Here is a 20,197-nt window from a genome sequence, read left to right on the forward strand (position 1 = left end):
TTTTGGCAGCAATGCACATCGTTTTGGCTCTACTGTCTTCCCGTACAGAAAAAGTATACTCACATCTTGGTCCACATCTTAGCTTTACATCCGCCATTTCTAGTAGTTGCCTAGGCCATCATTATATTGGATCCAGGCAGGGGATAGTCCCACAAAAATGTCTACTGCCTTTTGTATCTCTGCTCAACCATTGAAAGTTCCCAGTGTAGAGGCCTTCATAGAGTAATAGAACCAAGCTGCAAGACGTTTTGCCTCATCTTTTGTATGGTCTATACGTTACCAACAGAATTGCTCTTGTTCACACCTTGCAGCTCCATAGGAGAGCTAGTGATGCTACCAATCGAACCAAGGGTCTGTGAGCTCAACTGTGGGCTGGCCGGACCAGCACCTGCATTGCCAGTACCCATTGGCTGCAGTGCCCCTGAGCTCAACTGTTGTGGGCTCATTGGAATTTGTTGGTTCATTTGTTGCGGGCTCATCTGCGGTTGTGGTGATTGGCTCATTTGTTGCTGAATTGCCATGGCTACTGGAGAACCCACCTGTGGAGGTGAAGCAACTGCTTGAAGTGGAGAGCTAATTTGCTGCTGTTGCTGCATCTGTTGTTGATGCTGCTGTAACTGACGTATTTGTAACTGTTGTAACTGTAATTGCTGCTGCTGCTGCTGCTGGTTCACATAGAAATTTGTACCAGGAGTCATCTTAGGTGGACCCATCGATGCCATTGCTGTACGTTGCAAAGGGTTAATGTTGGTGCGGTTGAGTGTCTGTCCTAGCATCGAAAGATCAGCAGAGCCAGGTTGCATTTGCCCAGTTCCTGGAATCCCGCCAATGCCTGTCTGAGGTCCTCCCAACATGCCTGCTCGGCTCTGCACCATTCTAAGCTTTGATGCCATGGCAGCAGCTTGTACATGAGACAGTGTACCAGAACGGAGTTGCTGGTTTATAGCATTGCTGATATTGGAAACCTGGGTCAGATTCATTGTACTTTGACCCATGTTACCCATGCCAGACATGGATCCCATCGGAGATGAAATTGCAGCACCACCTATTCCCCTAACACCACCGATGCCCATGACACTGGCTAGGCCTCCGCTAACCATGTTATTATTCCCCATGTTCCCCATACCCATAGCTGTTCCCAGTCCCATAATCATTTTCCTCTGCTGCTGCTGTGGCTGTGACTGCTGTTGTTGCAATTGTTGTTGTTGCAGCAGAAGTGGGAAATGGGAGGACTTGTTAACCAACTGGCCAGCCATCTGCATGTTAGAGTTCTGCCCAAATGCATTTAGGTGAGAAAGTGGGCTTGTTGGAAGCATCAAAGGTGATCTCTGGATCTGGGCATGCTGTTGTTGCATGAGGGAGTGCTGATTCTGCTGCTGTTGAAGCGAGTGTTGTGGATCCAACTGCTGTGGCCTGGCAGAAACTGCAACCCCTGGCAAGAATCCTTGAGAATTCTGTAAGGCCTGAGTGTTTCCAGGTGGGAGAATCCGTGCACCGGTTACAAGATTCTGACAAGAGTTCAAAGAACCAGTCCCACTATTAGCTGGTGTAGGCACTGCATTGGATGGCTGACCTGAAACTTGTTCTGGATATTGCTGCATCACAGCAGCTGCACCATCAGGAGTTCCACTAGATTGACAATAGGGGGCAACAACACAAGTTGGTTTTGGTCGGAGTTGATCTTCAGCAAGTTGATACCCATCACGAACCATCTACAAAAGAGAATGACAAAGTTAAAAGACAATGTAAAGATAACCAGCGATAGCAGAAAATCATCACTTTGAAATTCCAAACTTGCATTGAGAAAACTTACCAGTGAACAAAATTGCAAAGCAAGCAAGTCTGCAAAATTCTGATACAATGAATTGGATGAGAAATATCAATCAGAAGTCTTGAAGCAACAGGAGGAATAAAGGGGTAAAGGAAGGGGGGGGGGGGGGAAGAAGGCAGGTTATAAATACAGAGAAACAGTCCTTTTGTAATCTGAGGATTACACACTATACTACTCGCCAGGCCATCTAATGAGTTTTCAAATCAGCTGACCACTCATACACCATACCACAGCAAACATATGATGCTGTATCATTCAATTAGCTCATTCTTTACACTGCTGATGAATCATTGGACATCCAATAGATCACCATTCATAAGATTACTATGGGTTACTAATTGGTTTAGGTTCGGTCCACATACTGTAGTTTTCAAGGTTGATGAGATCCATCCACATATAGAACAAATATGGGAAAGTATGGAGGTAACATAATACTGAACAAAATAACATAATTTCTCCAGCTAAATGATAGGAACCCACAGTATTGGGCAAGGTAGGCAGATAATCCTCAGCAGCCAGAAGATCACCATCATCTATATCCCCATAATACATTGCTACTGTACCGCCATTTGGCTTCTCTGACATGATTAATCTACTCCGTGCATTAGGAACAATAGGATCAAGATTACCTGTGGAGGCAAAAGCAGAAGTGTCAAGCAACTCAAAGTAACTACTTGCAAAAAGAGGCAGGTTATCTTGAAACACGAACCTTGGACTCTACGCTCTGTCTGTAAGAAAGTTAGAACTCGTGTTTTGCAGATATTCATGCTCCCACCTATAAGTGACTTTGCCAATGGTCTCACACATGCTGCATCCTTGAGATCCTCATTATTTACATTAGAGAGACAAAATGAGAGCTGTTGAGTTGAATATGTCATGGGTTTCCTTACGATGGGGTGGTCATCCACCTTATTCTTTTTGCAGCCGAGTTGATGCCTGAAAATGTAAGTCAACTTCAAGGATGAAATAAACAGTGTTGCAAAAGTTTTTTCACAGTAATTCAAGGCAGGATTAGAGGATGGAACAAAGACACCTTGGTAGTTACATACGGAATGCATGCAGATTGCAGGGTGGTTTGTCCCAGCTAGGACATATTCAAGACCAAAGATTTTCCAGGTGGCCTGATCCTAACAGACCAATCTAAACTCTAGATGATCACAATGATCACCTGAATTATGAACGTAGAGATCTCACTAGGACTCAAAAAACATGATTGGAGTAAACCACCAGAAGGATGGGTATCAGCCCCCAAAAAAATTCCATTTCAAAAGTCAAGCATGCCAATATAAAATGAATTAAGTTAGAGCTATAATGCAAGTGATTGGCAAAGTACCTCATAGTCACAGTTTCAATCTTTGAGAACCTCTCAAGCATAACTTGAACAGCTGAAGGTCGGGTTCCGACTGAAGGACTTTTTTCATTCAATGGGAAACTAATATTACTCACACTAGCAGGAGACCCAACCCCACTCATGGCTGGTGCTTTGGGAAGGGAATTTGATCTTCGCTTCACAGGCATTTGTGCCTGGTGTTGCTGTTGCATGGACTCATTTGGACTTGACGTAGCAGACGGACCTCCTCCAACTGTGGCACCTGAAAGGGCAGTTGTTTTCTCCTTCGTTAGTGATTTAAAAGCAGCAGTTGTGGCAACTGCACCAAATTGGGGTCCTAAGGAACCACTTGAAAATTCCCCAGATTTGGAAGATGCTGGAGATTGAACAAGAGCTCCTGTAGAAACTCTAGGACTTTGTACTGTTTTCCTTTTCTGACGTTGGTCTTCCGTTCTTGGATCTTTCTCAACAAGCATATTATGCCACTGACTCTGAGGGAAGTGGGACCTCATAAAGGGATTCTGTGGAAGCTTTTGTGGAAGTCGCAACTGCTGTGCATCCAGTTGGTTTGCCTCAGTTTCTAACTTGTGTGAGTCATTTTTATTCCTATCAAAATCCGGCTTGTCCAATTTATCTGTCTCAATCCGCTCTTCTTTGACACCAAATCTCATTCCCTGCTGCTCCATATAGAATGAAGATACCATGGCCTCCTGATTTGAAACTCCATCAAACATCTGAGGAGGATATTTTTGAGCCCCCATACTGGCATACTGGATAACTCCAGCCTCTGACTGTTGCTGCAACATTGTACTCTTCCGGTGTATATCTGTTCCATGGTGACTATCGAACTGTTGACCCAATTGCTGCTGCTGAATCCCATCAGGAACAACTGGAGTTTGCCTAGCTCTTTTAGTGATATTGGAAAAGGGTGTCAGTTGGGTATTTTCGTTTTCCCTCTTTCTGTGAAAAGATGAGGCACCAGAGTTTATCGAATCAGCATATCCGATCATCAAATCGTGCCCACCAGGTGATGCACCTGAAGAACTCACAATGGTCCCTGCCCCAAAATCTTGCATAGTTCTAGGGTGGCCAGTCCCCAATTGATATTTGGGCTGATGGGATAGCAAAGATGATGCTAGTGCAGAAGCCTCAGGTCCAATGCTTTTAGGTCTGAAGGCTAATGCACTGCTTGACGCACTATTTTGGACGGTGATATTCTCATTGATTTGCTGTGAGTTTGCATCATTTGTCATGGTTCCAGAGTCACCAGACCTGAAATTTGAGCTTTCAGGCACCCTAGCAATGCAGACTTTCTTCCCATGGCTTTGATTATTTGACAGGGCTGTCACATCTGGAATCTGCCTCAATCCCCTCTTTCGCGCACCGGACAAACCAAATTTAAGCTACATATAAAGTTCGACAACAGGTGCTGATCAAAAAAAACAGAAAATGAAAAACTTCACTATAGACACAAATTTCAGTACCTACCATCTTAGTTCATATACATAAGGATTAGATTCCATACCGTAGTTGAAATTGGGTTGGCACATAGTCTATCTAACATTGGGGTAGGATCTAGACAAAGTTTTGGTTGCAGAGCTTTCAATATCCGAGATTCTACCTCCTACAACACAGTAAAATTCATGAATGAATTCATGTTCCAGAGACAAGATATACATTTCAGGTGCATGATAACAGAAGTAGGAATACAGACCATTAAATCACCATACGTCCAAGAATCATCTGAGATTAAGGGAATATCCTTCACAACATTCTCTAAAGACATCCTAAGCCGTACTTTATTAACAATAGGAGATCCATCAACAGAAGAAACATTATCTCCTGGTTTAGATGCACAGTTCCGATAGTCCCGTACCTGCCAAAACACCAAAAGATCATCAACAACAAGGATCCTTGCGAAGACAAAATATTAATAATAAAAGTAAAAGAAAATGAACACAACACAACAATTACAAATCAGTCTTATACAAACTAACTGGGGTCGGTTACACGGATCCTTGCCCTCTAATCAGCTCTATTTGACGTCATACTTGAAACAAGGCCCCAACTATGCATGTATTTTCCTCACTTCTCCAAGGGTCATTTTAGGCCTGCCCCTAGTTCTTTTAGTACCTTCAATCTGAATCAAGTCAGTCCTCCGAACTGGGGCATCCGAAGGCCTCCATTGAACATGGCCATGCCACCTCAGACGACTTTCTCATAGCTAATCTTGAATCGGGGTTACTCCCAAACCAGCTCTAATATGATCATTCCTTATTTTATCCTTACTAGTTTTGCTACTCATCCATTTCAACATCCTCATCTCTGCTACTACACTTAGCTTATCTACATGACGCTTCTTAACTTCTCAACACTCCGCGCTATACATCATAGCCGGTCTGACTGTCCTATAAACTATTACTGTAAGCTTTAAAGGAATCCATTGATCACATAACACTCCAGATGCACCTCTCCACTTCATCCATCCTACTTTATTCCTCTGTGAGACATCATCTTCTATATTAGCTTCCTTACTGATGATTGATCCTAGATACCTAAAATGGTCACAACTTTCACCCCCTCATTATCCGTCCTGGAGTTGCTAAAGTTACATACCATATACTCCGTCTTCGTTCTACTTATCTTAAAACCATTTGATTCTAAGGTTGATCTCCATAAGTCTAGTTTGGCATTAATTCCATTTTTTGTCTCATCCACCAAAACAATATCATCAACAAAAAGCATGCACCAAGGAACCTCTCCTTGGATGTCTTTGGTTAACTCATCCATGATAAACACAAATAGATAAGGGCTTAAAGCTGATCCTTGATGTAACCCAACTGTGATTGAGGATTCACTACCTTGACCCCCCACGGTTTTTACACTAGTCACCACTATATTATACATATCTTTAATTCATAGTGTCCAGGCTCCTTGGTTGCCTTAGGCCCCTAGGCGGGCGCCTTGCCGCCTTGTTTGTGTCGCCTTAATTTTGGGCCCTCTCCATTGCCATGGTCGCCTTGATAACTATACTTTAATTATGTCCATGTATTTGCTTGAACATTTCTCCTCCGTAGCACATGCCAAATTAAATCTCTAGGCACTGTCACAAGCTTTTTCTAGGTAAATAAACACCATATGGAGATCCTTCTTGCTCTCTCTAAATCTTTTCATGACTCTCCTAATTAGGTAGATAGCTTCTGTTAGGGCTGCAACAGGGTCGGGTTGGGCTGGGCTTTTTAAAACCCTAGCCCAACCCTGAGTCGGCTTAGCTGGGCCCAAGTCCGCCCTGACCCTGACTCAGGGCCTAAATACCTTGACCCTAACCCTGACGAGCCAAGCCCAACCCAAGCCCGCCCTGATTGGCCCTGCAATAAGCAAATTAAAATAACAAGTATAGGGAAGATGTGAACGTGGAGGCTTGAACCCAAGACCTCCTTATAGCAATTAGCTTTTATGCACCACAAACTACCAAGTGCGCCACGCACTTCTTTATATATATAATACCTTCTATTATTTAATAAATAAAGAATTTTCTTCAGGTCCATCAGGGTTAAAAATCAGGGTCAAAATCAAGGTCGAGCTGAGCCCGAGGTCTTAACCCTAACCAGACCTGACCCAACCTTGACTCAGGGCCAAGAATTTCTGGCCCTAACCCGCCCTCAGGGCCATAAATCTTAGCCCAGACCCTGTTCGGGCTCAGGGCGGGTTTGGGCCGACAGGGCCAAACTTGCAGCCCTAGCTTCTGTTGTGGATCTTCCTGGCATAAAACCAAATTGGTTCTCCGAAATAGTAGTCTCCTTTATAAGGGGTGTTTCAATAACCCTCTCCCATAATTTTATAGCAGCTTTGGATATCACCTTTATTTTAGTAAATCGGGACCACAACGCTTCTCCTCCATTCATCTGGCATTCTCTCAATGCACATAATCTTATTAAACAACTTAGTTAACCAAGATAAGCCACAGATTCCTAAGCTCTTCCACAATTCTATTATGACTCCATCTGGGCCTGGGGCCTTGGCTATTTTCATCTTTCTTAGTGCTTTTACTTCAAAAACCCTAATTCTACGTATATTCCTTCGATAGGTGACTTGACGTGTGGTGCCTTCTTTCGGTCCACTGTAACTCGGATTGGTTTCATTAAGTAGGTTGTAGAAATACCGATTCCATCTCCTCTCGATGTCCTCATCCCTTACTAGGACTCTGCCATCATCACTTTTAATGCATCTAATATGGTCAAAATCTCTACTCATCCTTTCCCTCATTCTAGCTATCTTATAGATAGCTTTTTTCCCTTCCTTGGTGTTCTGGTTGTTATAGAGATCTTCATATTTCTTCGCCCTTGCATTCCCCCACAATCTTCTTAGCTTCATTTCTGGCAGATTTATACCTTTTTAGATCTTTACATCCTTAATCCTTTGTCGTTCCTTGAAACTAGCTTTCTTAGTCTTGATGGGTGCCTGGACCTCATCGTCCTACCAGCAAGTCTCCCTAGGAGAATGAAGTCTTCTTTTAGATACCCCCAGGACCTCTTTAGCCACCTTTTTAATACACGTAGACAACTCATTTCACATCAAGTTAGTATCTCCCTCCAAGTCCCACTTTCCTTGTTTGGCCACTTAGTCAGTAAATGACTCGAAGGAGTCTCCTTTCAAGTTCCACCACCTTACCTTGGGGTATAAAGGCTCCCCTTTCTTACGATCCTGCATGATGAAACACATATCCATGACCAACAATTTATGTTGAGTAGTTAAGCTCTCCCCTGGGATAACTTTACAGTCCTTACAAAACAATCTGTCTGACCTTTTAGTAAGGAAGAATTTATTTGGCTATTATGATGTCCATTTCTGTAGGCGACTAAATGCTCCTCTCTCTTTTCAAAGTATGTGTTTACAATGGACAGATCATAAGCAACCGCAAAATCCAAAACTGAGATACCCAAAGATCAAAACTGGAAATTTATGTAAATAAAGTAATCATATATGGCCACAACAGTTTGGACACCCAAAACCTTTTAGACAATGAAAAAGGATGTGAAGGGTACAGAAAGATGAATGCATAATAGCATAATATGACTAATTAGTTAGCTTATTGATTGTCTGAAGAACATCTACTATGAACCATAAACCACCAAAATGAAGTGTTCGTAACAACTTCGGATCCATCTACCATGAACCACCAAAATGAAGTGTTCATAACACATTCGGCTCCATCTACCATGAACCAGCAAAATGAAGTGTTCATAACACTTTCAGCTCCATCTGGTTTCAAGTAAAGGGAAGGGAACGAAAGTGCAATAGTTTTAAAAAGAAGGGAACTTTTGTAATCATTTCCTAACAAGATCGTGTAACCTATTTAAAATCCTTACCATGTTTAGTAATAATACTTTTCAGATGTAATTTTTATTTTACTATTTAAATCCAATGGATTTGATTGCAAAGAAATTTAAAATTTAATAACCAAATTTGAATGATTTGTAGTTAGTAACAGTGAGGTAATGATTCCAAAAATTTCTTGGGAAATCAGTCTTCCAACCAACCTCTGATAACTGGCTTTATCAACTGGTTCCCCATCCTTGTTCTTAAGATGAGAGTTAGGCTCTAGTGGAGTATTTGCAGGTTTACACCCCAACATCTTTGTGTCTGATAAAAGGTTAAGAGTAGGAAGATACCTTGAGTTGAATGAGCAACCTCGATCCCAAGAAAATATCTCGACTTACCTAAGTCCTTGATCTCGATCTTTGTCCTCAAATAGGTCTTCAGTCTAGATACTTCACCAACATCATTCCTACTAATTACAATCTCATCTACATAGACGATCAAGACTGTAATATGGTCATTTTGATAAACAAAGTATGATCAACATTACTTTGTTTATAACCAATTCACACCATGGCACTATGGAAACAACCAAACCATGCTCTTGGGGACTGTTTCAGACCATATAAAGCTCGCTTTAGCCTACACATTTTGCCTTGGGTTTTTGGAGAAGTGAATCCAAGAGGAATATCCATATATACCTCCTCTTCAAGTAACCCGTGGACGAAAGTATTCTTCACATCAAGCTGTTGAAGATCGCTTCTTGGTTAACTGCACATGAGATAATGACTCTTTGACAGTGTTCATTTTTGCTATTGGTGCAAACGGTTCTTGATAGTCAATCCCATGTGTCTGAGTGAATCCTCTAGCAACCAGACTTGCTTTATATCTATCCATTGTTCCATCTGCCTTCTGTTTGATTCATAGTTGTCAAGGCATCGCCTAGGCGTCCAAGCGCCTTGGTCAACTTGGGCGCCTTGGTCGCCTTATTCGCATAGTTGGTGTCGCCTTGATTTTTTATCCTCTACGCCGTCTTGGGTCGCCTAGACGCCGTGACAACTATGGTTTGATTGCAAAAACCCATTTACAACCTACATGTTTCTTTCCTGGAGGAAGGTGCACCAGATCCCACGTGTCATTCTTCCTCAGAGCCCTCATCTCTTCAATCATTGCCTCTTTCCACCTTGAATTGTTAGAGCTTCCTGTCAGTTGTTAGGAATAGAAACAGATGACAACGAAGAAACGAAGGTATGGACGGAGGGAGAAAGTGAGTCATATGAAACAACGTTAGAAATAGGATGTTGAGTACAAGTTCTACGGGGTTTACGAATAGTAATTGGTAAGTCAAGAGTAGTATCACTTGTCCAAAAGTGTAGGATTAAATTAGCATCTTAGAACATTGGATCCTTAATGGGAATGAGCCTAGAGCCTAGTATTTAATTCGCCGAATAATTCACAAATTATTCGGCCGAACCGAATTATAACGAATAATATGAACAATTCTTCCCAAATCCGATTTATAAATATAAGTCGGAAAAAATCGCGTTTTATTAGAACTATTTAAAAAATCGCGTTATATTCAGACGAACCGAATTATATATGAATAATTCGGTTAGTTAAAAAAAAAAACTCCTTAATCCCTTATTCCCTTTATCCCTTAGGGTTTCACGGTTTCACACTTTCACCCCTATAACCCTTTTACAGTTTTACCGTGAGAGAGACAAAGAGTCAAAGACCAAGTCTGCGGCGCTTCTTGTTGTCCGACACTCCGATGACTCCGGGCCTCCGGCCACCGCTGCAAGCGACTCCTGAGTCCTAAGTCCTGACTTCTTGAGTTCCATCTCTGCTCCTTCTCCTAACCCTCTTCTTCACTCTCTCATCTCTCTCGAACCCATTAAGAGCAGCGACAACTCAGCCACCTATTCCTCCTTCAACAAATTTACCATCTACAACTCCACTCTAGCAATCCAGCTCACAAGATGTCATCTACGGTCTCTATCAATGCCGAGGTGACCTCTCCATGCCCGATTGCAGATTGCTCCAGCTGTGTCGCTCACGCGGTGAGTCAAATCGGCATACTCTGCTCGAGCTGCATGGGTGGCGCATTACAGTTGCAGGGCTGCAGTCCTGTCTCGTGGCTCTTGTCCCACATCCCACCTACCTCGTTCGATCGGCACAACGAAGGAAGAAGATGAAATATAGGAAGAGGTGATCAGTCTTCAGGTCTCTCTCTCTCTCGTTCAATCTAATGAAGAAGTTCTCTGTCATTTCAATTGCTTTGTATGTCTGAAACATCCTTGATTTTTATTTTCTATGTTTCATTTTACTTTGTTTTGGCACTGATAAAGGAGCAATGAGCAATCTTCCTCTCAGTTGCGACTGAAATTCCTGGCTGAATAAGATTTTGTAAGCATTCATTGGATTGATTGTTGACTCTTGAGTCTTGAGTCTTGACTCTTGAATCAATTTTGTAAGCATTGAATGCTGACTCTGAAATTTCTCCCCTCCTGTGTTGCAAGGTGAATTGGATTTTGTAAGCATTAATCATTGGAGTCATTGCTGACTCTTGGGTCTTGATTCTTGAATCAATTTTCCAATTTTTATGTTACTTGTATCTTATGCATGTATATTAATTGATTGATAATGTTAAACATATACTATAAATATTAAAAATAACGTCCGAATTTTTTGCCCGACTTTTATTTTGGTAAACGAATAATTCCCGAATCCGAATCCGAATTTTATTATGTCCGCTTTTTTTACCGAAATCTTAAATTAACAAAACGAATTATTTCAAATAATTCTTTATCCAAATAATTCCCAAATCCGAATTTGTTAACTAGGGCCTAGAGTTGATAGATGTTACGAGTAGAAGAAGGATTAATATTGCATGTATTTCAAGAGACTAGATGAAAGGGGGAAAAAAAAAAGAAGCTAAAGTGTGATCACTTTGAACTTTGGTATACGGGAGATCAAAGTAATAGAAGTGGAGTTGGTACAGTAGTGGACAGAGAAATAAAGAATGATGTGGTGGATGTTGAAAGAGTTGGAGATAGGATTATATCCATCAAGCTTGTGTTGGAGAAAGAGGTTGTCAATATAATTAGCGCTCAACACACCGTAAGTAGGATTAAATGAAAGTAGTAAGTTACAATTTTGGGAACACATGGATGGATTAGTACAAGGTATTAGTTAAGGAGAAAGATTATTATAGGGGGTGATCTGAATGGACATGTTGGGAGAGATCGTAGAGGCTATGAAGGTGTACATGGAGACTATGGATTTGGAGAAAGGAACGAGGAGGGGATCTCAACTTTAGACTTTGTAGTAGCTTATGATTTATCCATTGTGAACACTTTTTCAAAAAGAGAGAGGAGCATTTTAGTTACTTGCAAAAGTAGGCACCATAGTAGCCAAATAGATTTCTTCCTAACAAGAAAATTGGATAGATTGTTTTGTAAGGACTGTAAGGTTATACCTTAGGCGAGCCTAACCACTCAACATAGATTAGTGGTCCTGGATATGTGCCTCATTGCACAAAAGTATAAGATAGGAGAGCCTATTTGCCCTAAGTTAAGTTGGTGGAGATCAAAAGGAGAGTCCTTAAACTCATTTACTGATAAAGTGGTCAAACAAGGAAAGTGGGACTTTGAGGGGACACTAATACGATGTGGGACGAGGTGACGGCTTGTATTAAGAAGGTGGCTAAAGAGGTACTAGAGGAATCAAAGGTATACGTCATGCTCCTAGGGAGACTTAGTGGTGGACTGATGAGGTCTAAGCAGCCATTAAGACTGAAAAAGTTAGCTTTAAGAAGTGGCAAGGACTAAAAAGATATAAATTGGCTAGAAACGAAGCTAAGAAGATTGTGAGGAAAGCAAGGAGTGAAGAAATATGATGATCTTTATAATAAACTGAACACAAAGAATGGGGAAAAAGCTATCTACAAGATAGCAAAAATGAGAGAAAGGAAAAGCAGAGATTTTGACCATTTAAGATGTATTAAAAGTGGATGGTGGAGTACTAATAAGGGATGAGGACATTAAGGAGAGGTGGAAAAAGTATTTCTACGGCCTACTTAATGAATGCCAGATTTGGTATGATTTCTATTTCAATTTCGGATTGATTTCCTGAAATAGTCAAATAGATTGTTGGTCAAGAAATTGAAATTGTTTTGGTTGCATCAATCTGAAATATTTCAAAAATAAGAAATTTATTTGATAGTTCAATTTCTGAGAATAAATTTTCTATATTTCTTTGGGAGAGGATAGTGGTGGCAGGGGCGGGGGAAGAGGTGGGGGGGCTGGGGGCGAGAAGGGGGGGGGTGGGGGTAGTGGTGGCGGGGAGGTGGTGTCAGTGGTGGTGGTGGGGAGGTGGTCACAGTGGTGGCATGGTGGTGGGAGTACCATCAAGAAAAAAATGGTGGTGATCTATTTTTTAAATGAAATTACTACTTTTCCCATCAAATTAACCATGTGTTCAAAAAATAGCAAGAGTGAAATCAATTTCAATTTCAAATTAAAACAGCTCCTCAACTATTTCAGAATTTCGACTCCATTTGATTTCTATTTTACTGAAATAAAGTGCAAAAATCAAATCAAACAATTTCCAAAATAGAAATCACCTCATGAAATTGAAATAGAAATCATACCAAATCAGTCCAAAGACCTTTAGAGTAATATGGCGCCGGAAGGCAGCATTACTCATCTTGACACCACATGGCGTAAATATATACGCAAAATCAGGGTGTCTGAAGTAAAAGAAGCTTTAAGAAAGATGAAAGTAGACAAAGCACCTAGCCTGGGCAAGGTCCCTGTATTAGTGTGGAAGAGCGTAGGAATGTGTGGTTTATCTTGGCTAACCAAAGTTGTTTAACAAGATTATGACCACAAAGAAAATGCAAGATAAATGGAGAAGCATTGTGGTTCCGATTTATAAAAATAAAGGTGATATTCAGAACTGCAATAACTACATAGGCATAAAATTAATGAGTCATATGATGAAGTTATGCGAGAAGGTTATTGAAACCCACCTGAGAAAGGAAACTACTATTCGGAGAACCAATTTGGTTTACGCTAGGAAGATACACGATGGAAGCTATTTTCTTACTAAGGAGACTCATGGAAAGATATAGATAGGGCAAGACAGATCTCCATATGGTCTTTATTGACCTTGAAAAAGCCTACAACAAAGTCCCTATAGACTTAATTAGGAATACACTAGAGAAGAGAAGGGTGTCATGCATGGTTTAAACTTTAAAGTATCGATCTATATCGTATCGTATCATCCGATAAGTATCGATATTGGTTGGTACCGATACGTATCTCTTTTTTAAAAAAGTAGTATGTATCGATTGGTATCATATTGTATTGGTCGATATGGCCCGATACAAAACGTAAGATACATACCAATACGTACGATACATATGTTAAAGGGTTCTATGAGAGTATTGATAAATATAGGTATGTATTGGCCGATATGGCTTGATACAGACCGATATGATCAATACCAACCAATACACACCGATAAGGCCATTAAAGGCCCATGTGACTATTAGACTCAATACAGAGTCATTTGACGGAAAGGGAAGGAACTCCCAACCGAGACTCTCAAAACATGCCTTTAACCAAGTTCTATCAAAAAATTGGAGTTGGGGTTCTAATCTACACTCAATAAATGATTTAAGAGGTGCTACAAAAATTTAGTTTGCATCATTCAACAAGCTGAGATCAGAGATTGAAGGAAATTTCATAGAAAAAGGTGTCCCAAAAAAAAATTTTGATCTATGTGTTTAAATCATGGTTTTTAATCCTGTTTTTTGTTATAAATCGATAGATTTAGGTAAAACTAAGTTAGTTGATGCATCAAACTTCATCATTTGCAAGGATTTGTACTCAAATCCATGATTTTTCACAGAAAAAACGACTCTTCATGGCAATAGACTATTACAACATATGTAAGAAACCTCATCTTTTATTACAATTTCAATTTAGTACACTTGTCTCATTATACATTGTTTTCCATTTTAGTGTTTATGCATGATACATGTTATATATTGCTTATTTATTTATTTATTTATTTGCTCCAAAAATGCATTTTCATGTGTATCTTGACCATTTCATGCTTATCTTTAGTGTATCTTGCGTATGTCCGATACAATATATCTCTTAAAATCACCCTTTCGATACAATACCCGATACCAATACTTTAAACCCTGGTGTCATGTACATATGTGTACATAATTAAAGATATGAATGATGGTGTGGTGACTAGCGTAAGAACTATGGGGGGGCCAAGGTAGTGAATCACAATTGTATCGGTCTGGCACGAGCGGAATAGTATGGGACAAGTTCATGGAATGACCCGGCTAGGAATCCAATTTATAAACCACTTCCATTCATTTTCCTAATAGTGGTTTGGTGTGCATCTTTTCAATGGTTTATGCTAAATACAAGAAAAGGGATAGAAGACCTATATGGGATCAATTCATTCAGATGGCTGAGGGCCAAGGATCAACGTTAAGCCCTTATTTGTTTGCGCTTGTCATGGATGACTTAGCCAGAGGCATACAAGATGAGGTTCCTTGGGTATGCTTTTTACGGATGATATTGTTTTGGTGGACGAGACAAAAGTAAAGATTAATGCCAAGTTGGAGCTATGAAGATCAATCTTGGAATCAAAAGGTCTTAAGAAAAGTAGAACTGAGATGGAATATATGATGTGTAACTTTAGCCACACTAGGCTGGATAATGAGGTGGTGAATATTGAGGATAGGGAGATTCCACAAAGTGACTACTTTAGATATCTGGACTCAATCATAAATAAAGAAGGTGACATAGAGGATGATATTGCCCAGAAAATTTAAATAAAATGGATGAAGTGGAGAGGTGCGTCTAGAGTGCTATGTGATCGATGTATTCCATAAAGCTTAAAGGAAAATTCTATAGGACTATCACCGGCTAAGATGTTTTGTGCTGAATGTTGGACAGTTAAGAAGTGTCATATAAATAAACTAGGTGTAGCGGAGATGGGAATGGTGAGATGGATGTGCGGCAAAACTAGGAAGGATAAAGTAAGGAATGACCATATTGGAGCTAGTTGGGAATAGCTCCGATTCACAATAAGCTTCGAGAGAGTCGTTTGAGATGGCATAACCATGTTCAACGGAGGCTTTGGGATGCCTTAGTACGAAGGAGTGATTTGATTCAGATTGAGGGAACTAAAAGAGCCATGGGTAGGCCTAAAATAATCATATGAGAAGTGGTTAGGAAAGACATCCTAAGCTTAGGCCTCGTATCATGTATGACTTCGAATAGGGCTTTTGGACAGCAAGGATCCATGTGGCCGACCCCATTTAGTTGGGATAAGGCTATGTTGTTGGTAGTGGTTGTGGTGAGGGTGAGGCACTGTTTTGGGTAGTTTTGTATTACCCATATTTGTTTTGAGTAATTTAGTTAAACAAAACATTGGGTGGGTAATTTGGTAAACCCAAAGCCAATCTTAAATCATCTTGTAATTTTCCCAAGTTTCTTTCTATGGTTGGATTTACTTTCACTTCCCTTCCCTTTATTTCCCTTAGAACCAGACAGAGCCTTCATGCCCATCTAATGCTCTAAGTATTGAGCACATGTATGGTAAATTATTGTATATAAAATCGGGGAATATCTTATTGTAACCAAAGTAGTGAACTAAGAAGTGGTAACCTTACTTTTTTGTCCTTTTAACACATTTTTTTCAATGATGGTAAATCATGTCATTTCACATAGATATTGCATTAAATAACTTTGAACTTTTCGAAAAACTTTTTTTACCCCTGCATTAAATAACTTTTGAGGATACGACAAGGGGCAATTAAAGGAAGGTTACAACTTCTTAGTTCACCACTTTGGTGACAACAAGTTGCACCCATAAAATAATTATATAGACATTCAAAAGCAAAATAGCAGGTTTAAACTCAAATTTATGTCTCACCTCACAAACAAGTGTCCCGTCAAAATACTTGCTCAGTATGTCATCTAGAATATCACCGGGCAATCGACCTGACTCAATTGCCTACAGAGAATATAGAATTATAGACAGATCGAAGTAAACAATAAGTATGACAAAACGGAAACATGGAGAAAACTGTAAGACAATGAAACCTTCAGTAAGGTCATGAAAGTAAAACAGAAAATAACACACATCTTTCAAGATGTAAGAGTTAGTACATTGAAACTGACTCTAGAGAATCCTAGGACTTTTGTCCACCTTTCTTCTCTAGCATGTGCTAGGCCATGGTCCGGACCTGAGAGTTCCATAAATTAAATTGCCTCTGTGAAGAATTCAGTGAATGATTTCAGCTACCCAGGAGTCATTAATTTTCTGATTAATGATGGGTTTGAATCACACATACACCAAATGTATATGCCAAGAAAGGCAATGATTGGAACTTCCACAATCCCAAGGTAAATCTAGAGTAAATGCAAAGCATATCACCTAAATTCATATGTAGTTAAAAATTGATACTCACAGAGAAAAGAGCCTCAGATGTCCTATCATATGGATGCAACAACTTGGGAACATCTTGAAGCGAAGCTAGACGTATTGTGCCCTTCTGAAACAGAATTTTCAACGCTCAAAAGAGTATCAGACCAGAAATATTTTAAAACTGAAATCTGGCAACAGGATCAACCTCCATCGATTCTAAATAAAATCGGTCGGAAATCATACGGACTCGGTGGAAACATAGAAACAGGAGTAGGTAGAGAAAGGCATAGATCTCCTTAGATCTCTCATTTTTTAAGTGTTTGATTCAAATATCTTGTAGATATAGCTACAAGAGGTGAGTTTCAATACTTTCCCGTACTTTTGTTGATTACAGGAAGGAGATAATGGCCAGAAATTGAGATCTAAACATCATATAAAAAATCGGAATCGAAATTGGATTGATGAATCGGCCGATTCTTGGTCCAAAACCCTAGAATTGCTGAGTTTTCAGATGTGAGGGTAAATTCTTAAGGGTTTTTGGGACCGATTCCAGTCGATTCTGATCCTTGATTGTGTTTTGAATCCTTGGATCTAAAGGATGTCATAGCTGATCCCAATTTCATTCTTCAGAATCAGAGTCGGTCGATTTCACTATTTCCAATCCGATTTTTAAAACCACGCAGACCAGTAAGTGAAATACTGTTCAGTAATTTTTTTTAACATCATTCTACTGATACTCTGTTTGAGTTCAGAAATTAAAAGTCATGCCGACATACATCTGAAGATTTTGCTAAAGAATATCCAACTGGGTAGAGATTCAATGTGAAGGATACTTCTTCCCCTGCCACAAAAAGAAAATTTGAATAACTAGCAGATCAGAAAATCAGAGATATCTATTAAAATTGATCCCTTTTTATGTGTTGGGAGGGGGGAGTTGAGGGGGAACCTGATGAACTTTGGTCTCCTCCAGGACTCAAGGATGAACCAGTTATACCAGCAGCTTCCTCATCCACTTCAATGTTGTCAGCCTAGATGGATAAGGATTCAAAGTATTAGGGCAGAGTGAAGAAATTTATTTCCAAAGGCAGCATACTAGAGCCGTCCAATTAAAACACTTAAACAAAAGAGCAAAATGGGTTTCTTAGGACTTTGTGTAAGCAATTGCAAAGCTTTCTGGGACTGAATTGGCAGGCAGCGAAGGGGGAATCTACCCACACAGACGCGCGCGCGCGCACACACACACACAGAAAGAAAGGGGGAAAGAAAAGAGAGAGAGAGAGATCTGGTTAGAGGTAGAAACGTGTTCTGGAGTCAGGTCCCTATTTCGAATTAGCCTTCAACAATTCGAACTGAAGGATCTTGCAAGCTTCAGTAATCCACATCATAAAGCAGCGGAAAGAAGAATTACTATCACTTCATTCAGCTCCAGCCCGTGATAAAAAATCAAATTCAAAAATTGAAAATTACCACTTATAAGTTATAAATCAAACTTAGCTACAAAGAAAGAACTGGAAGAAGTGTAAAAATGGACTAGTACCTCTGGTTTCCGACTAGTAGCCGAATTCGATTCATGTCCGACAAGAGTCCGAGAATTCTCCTTCGGATTCTCGCTCCCGTCGTCCAGAAAATCCTCGGATTGAAAAGGTTTGGGGCGAAACCGAGTACCAGTCTTTGCTACCTTGAACGAGATCCCCATCTCCGGTAAGTTTCTCAGGTTCTCTCGAGCACGGGTTGAGGTCTGGAGGACAGCCACAGGAAGAGAGAGAGAGAGAGACAAAGCAGAAACCCTAAGGAGATAGCTCTAGGCCTTCAGGTCTTGGACAGCAAGAACCAGTCCTCCCGAGGCTCGAATAGACGAAGTAATGTGGCGGGGGAAAGAAAAGAGAGAGAGAGATTTTCCGGGACCCACTTACAGGTATCACACAATCTTGTAAAGCTCCTCGCTTGCAGAGAGCATCGTGCAAAGCAACAGCGTAGTTAATCCTTTTTCGAAAAAAAAAAAAAAAGAAAAGAAATAAAAAATGAGAAAGAGAGAAAATGTTGGCAATTACTTTTTGTAGACAAATATCCCCCATAATCACAGGGATGGTCTAAGGGTGTCAGGAATTTGGTACGGTATCGGTATGGTACGCTGCATAGATACCTCACACCGATATCATATCAATATCGATCGAAATAGGTAACTCATACCGATACCAGACTGAATCTATTCAGTATTTGTTCGATATGATATGGTGCATTTTTACTATTTTGTCCATATCAATATCGAACCAAATACCAATTTGATACATGTATCTCATATCGGATCCATGTAGCCGACCCCATTTGGTTGGGATAAGGTTATGATTATTATTGTTATATCTCATATCGATACCATATCAAATTTATTTGGTATGATCCAATACAGAAAAAAACTAGTTTGGTATCAATATCGATATATGATATCTGATACATATTGACATCCTTAGATGCAATAATCTTTCGTAGACAAATAGTAGAAAAAAATATTGGTAAAATTACAGGATTAAACAAAACTGAGTTTCTTTATCAAATTTCCAAAGCCATCTTTTGTTTAACAAAATTACTCAAAAGTAGGATCCATATTACAAAATCATCCAATCAAAGTAGTTTACCTCACTCCAGTCCAGATCCTCTTTACTCACCACCCCATGAGATCGACTCTGGTGGCCAATGTCATTGGAGATGAACAATTTTCTACCTCACTCACCTACTAACACTTTTTTGACATTTTTACTCCTTACTCCCCCCTACCTCCACCAGTGTAATCAACCCCCTCTAAGTCTGAATTTAGCTCATCTCTAGGGAGCCCAGCACACCTAGGATGCTGCCGGCCCACATCCCTAGGTGTGCATCGAGATGTGTGCAGCATAGCTTAGCCACTGGATGCCCCCTGACAGCACCCTAGGCGCTGGGCTCCCTGGAGACGATCCTGATCCCATAAGTCTTGAAGAATATTAGGCAAGTGAGAATTGTCTGCAAACCATGACGTAGACTCTTAGCAAACCATTACTTTACTCTTTAGGTGCTCCGAATTAGAGCGCTTGAATGCAACTGCAAACATGAAGAATCTCATATGTTCTAACAGCCTTCTCTATGTTGTAATCCATTCATAGACCAAAAAGAATGGGGTAGAGACACAGAAAAGTGGTGGTGGAGAGGACAATGGAGGCATTGGCATCTAGGGCGGGCTATGGTGTTGGCGGTTCTGGTGGTACCCAAAGCTCAATCCT

The 20,197-nt window shown here is 40.3% G+C and overlaps 1 protein-coding gene across 4 annotated transcripts; it reads right to left on the minus strand.

The window, feature by feature from the left end:
• Positions 1 to 136: 136 nt before the first annotated feature.
• Positions 137 to 18,676, minus strand: LOC122654234 (protein PHYTOCHROME-DEPENDENT LATE-FLOWERING-like). 4 transcript variants are annotated; one of them, XM_043848223.1, is made up of 13 exons: positions 18,484 to 18,675; positions 17,893 to 17,974; positions 17,723 to 17,787; positions 16,990 to 17,073; positions 16,452 to 16,532; positions 4,876 to 5,037; positions 4,687 to 4,785; positions 3,165 to 4,564; positions 2,541 to 2,767; positions 2,312 to 2,460; positions 1,814 to 1,852; positions 660 to 1,712; positions 137 to 614 (listed from the first exon to the last, which is right to left on the minus strand). In XM_043848223.1, the coding sequence occupies exons 1-13, from the start codon at positions 18,640 to 18,642 to the stop codon at positions 270 to 272; spliced, it is 3,945 nt and encodes a 1,314-aa protein (XP_043704158.1). In that variant the 5' UTR covers positions 18,643 to 18,675; the 3' UTR covers positions 137 to 269. The 4 variants fall into 4 exon arrangements, with proteins under 4 accessions (XP_043704158.1, XP_043704157.1, XP_043704156.1 ...); XM_043848222.1 differs by having other exon boundaries at positions 137 to 615; positions 652 to 1,712; XM_043848224.1 differs by having other exon boundaries at positions 387 to 611; positions 643 to 1,712; positions 18,484 to 18,676.
• Positions 18,677 to 20,197: the final 1,521 nt, after the last annotated feature.

Source organism: Telopea speciosissima, chromosome 3, assembly GCF_018873765.1.
Source record: "Telopea speciosissima isolate NSW1024214 ecotype Mountain lineage chromosome 3, Tspe_v1, whole genome shotgun sequence".
Taxonomy (NCBI): Eukaryota; Viridiplantae; Streptophyta; class Magnoliopsida; order Proteales; family Proteaceae; genus Telopea; species Telopea speciosissima.

What these genes read in the sequence shown, in the direction of transcription:
- LOC122654234 (XM_043848221.1), bottom strand. Translation starts at nt 18,642, where the DNA reads ATGGGGATCTCGTTCAAGGTAGCAAAGACTGGTACTCGGTTTCGCCCC. An exon ending in GGACGTATGGTGATTTAATG is followed by an intron (nt 4,786 to 4,875) that starts GTCTGTATTCCT and finishes ACTGTGTTGTAG; the next exon opens with GAGGTAGAATCTCGGATATT. An exon ending in TGCCTACCTTGCCCAATACT is followed by an intron (nt 1,853 to 2,311) that starts GTGGGTTCCTAT and finishes TCATTGTATCAG; the next exon opens with AATTTTGCAGACTTGCTTGC.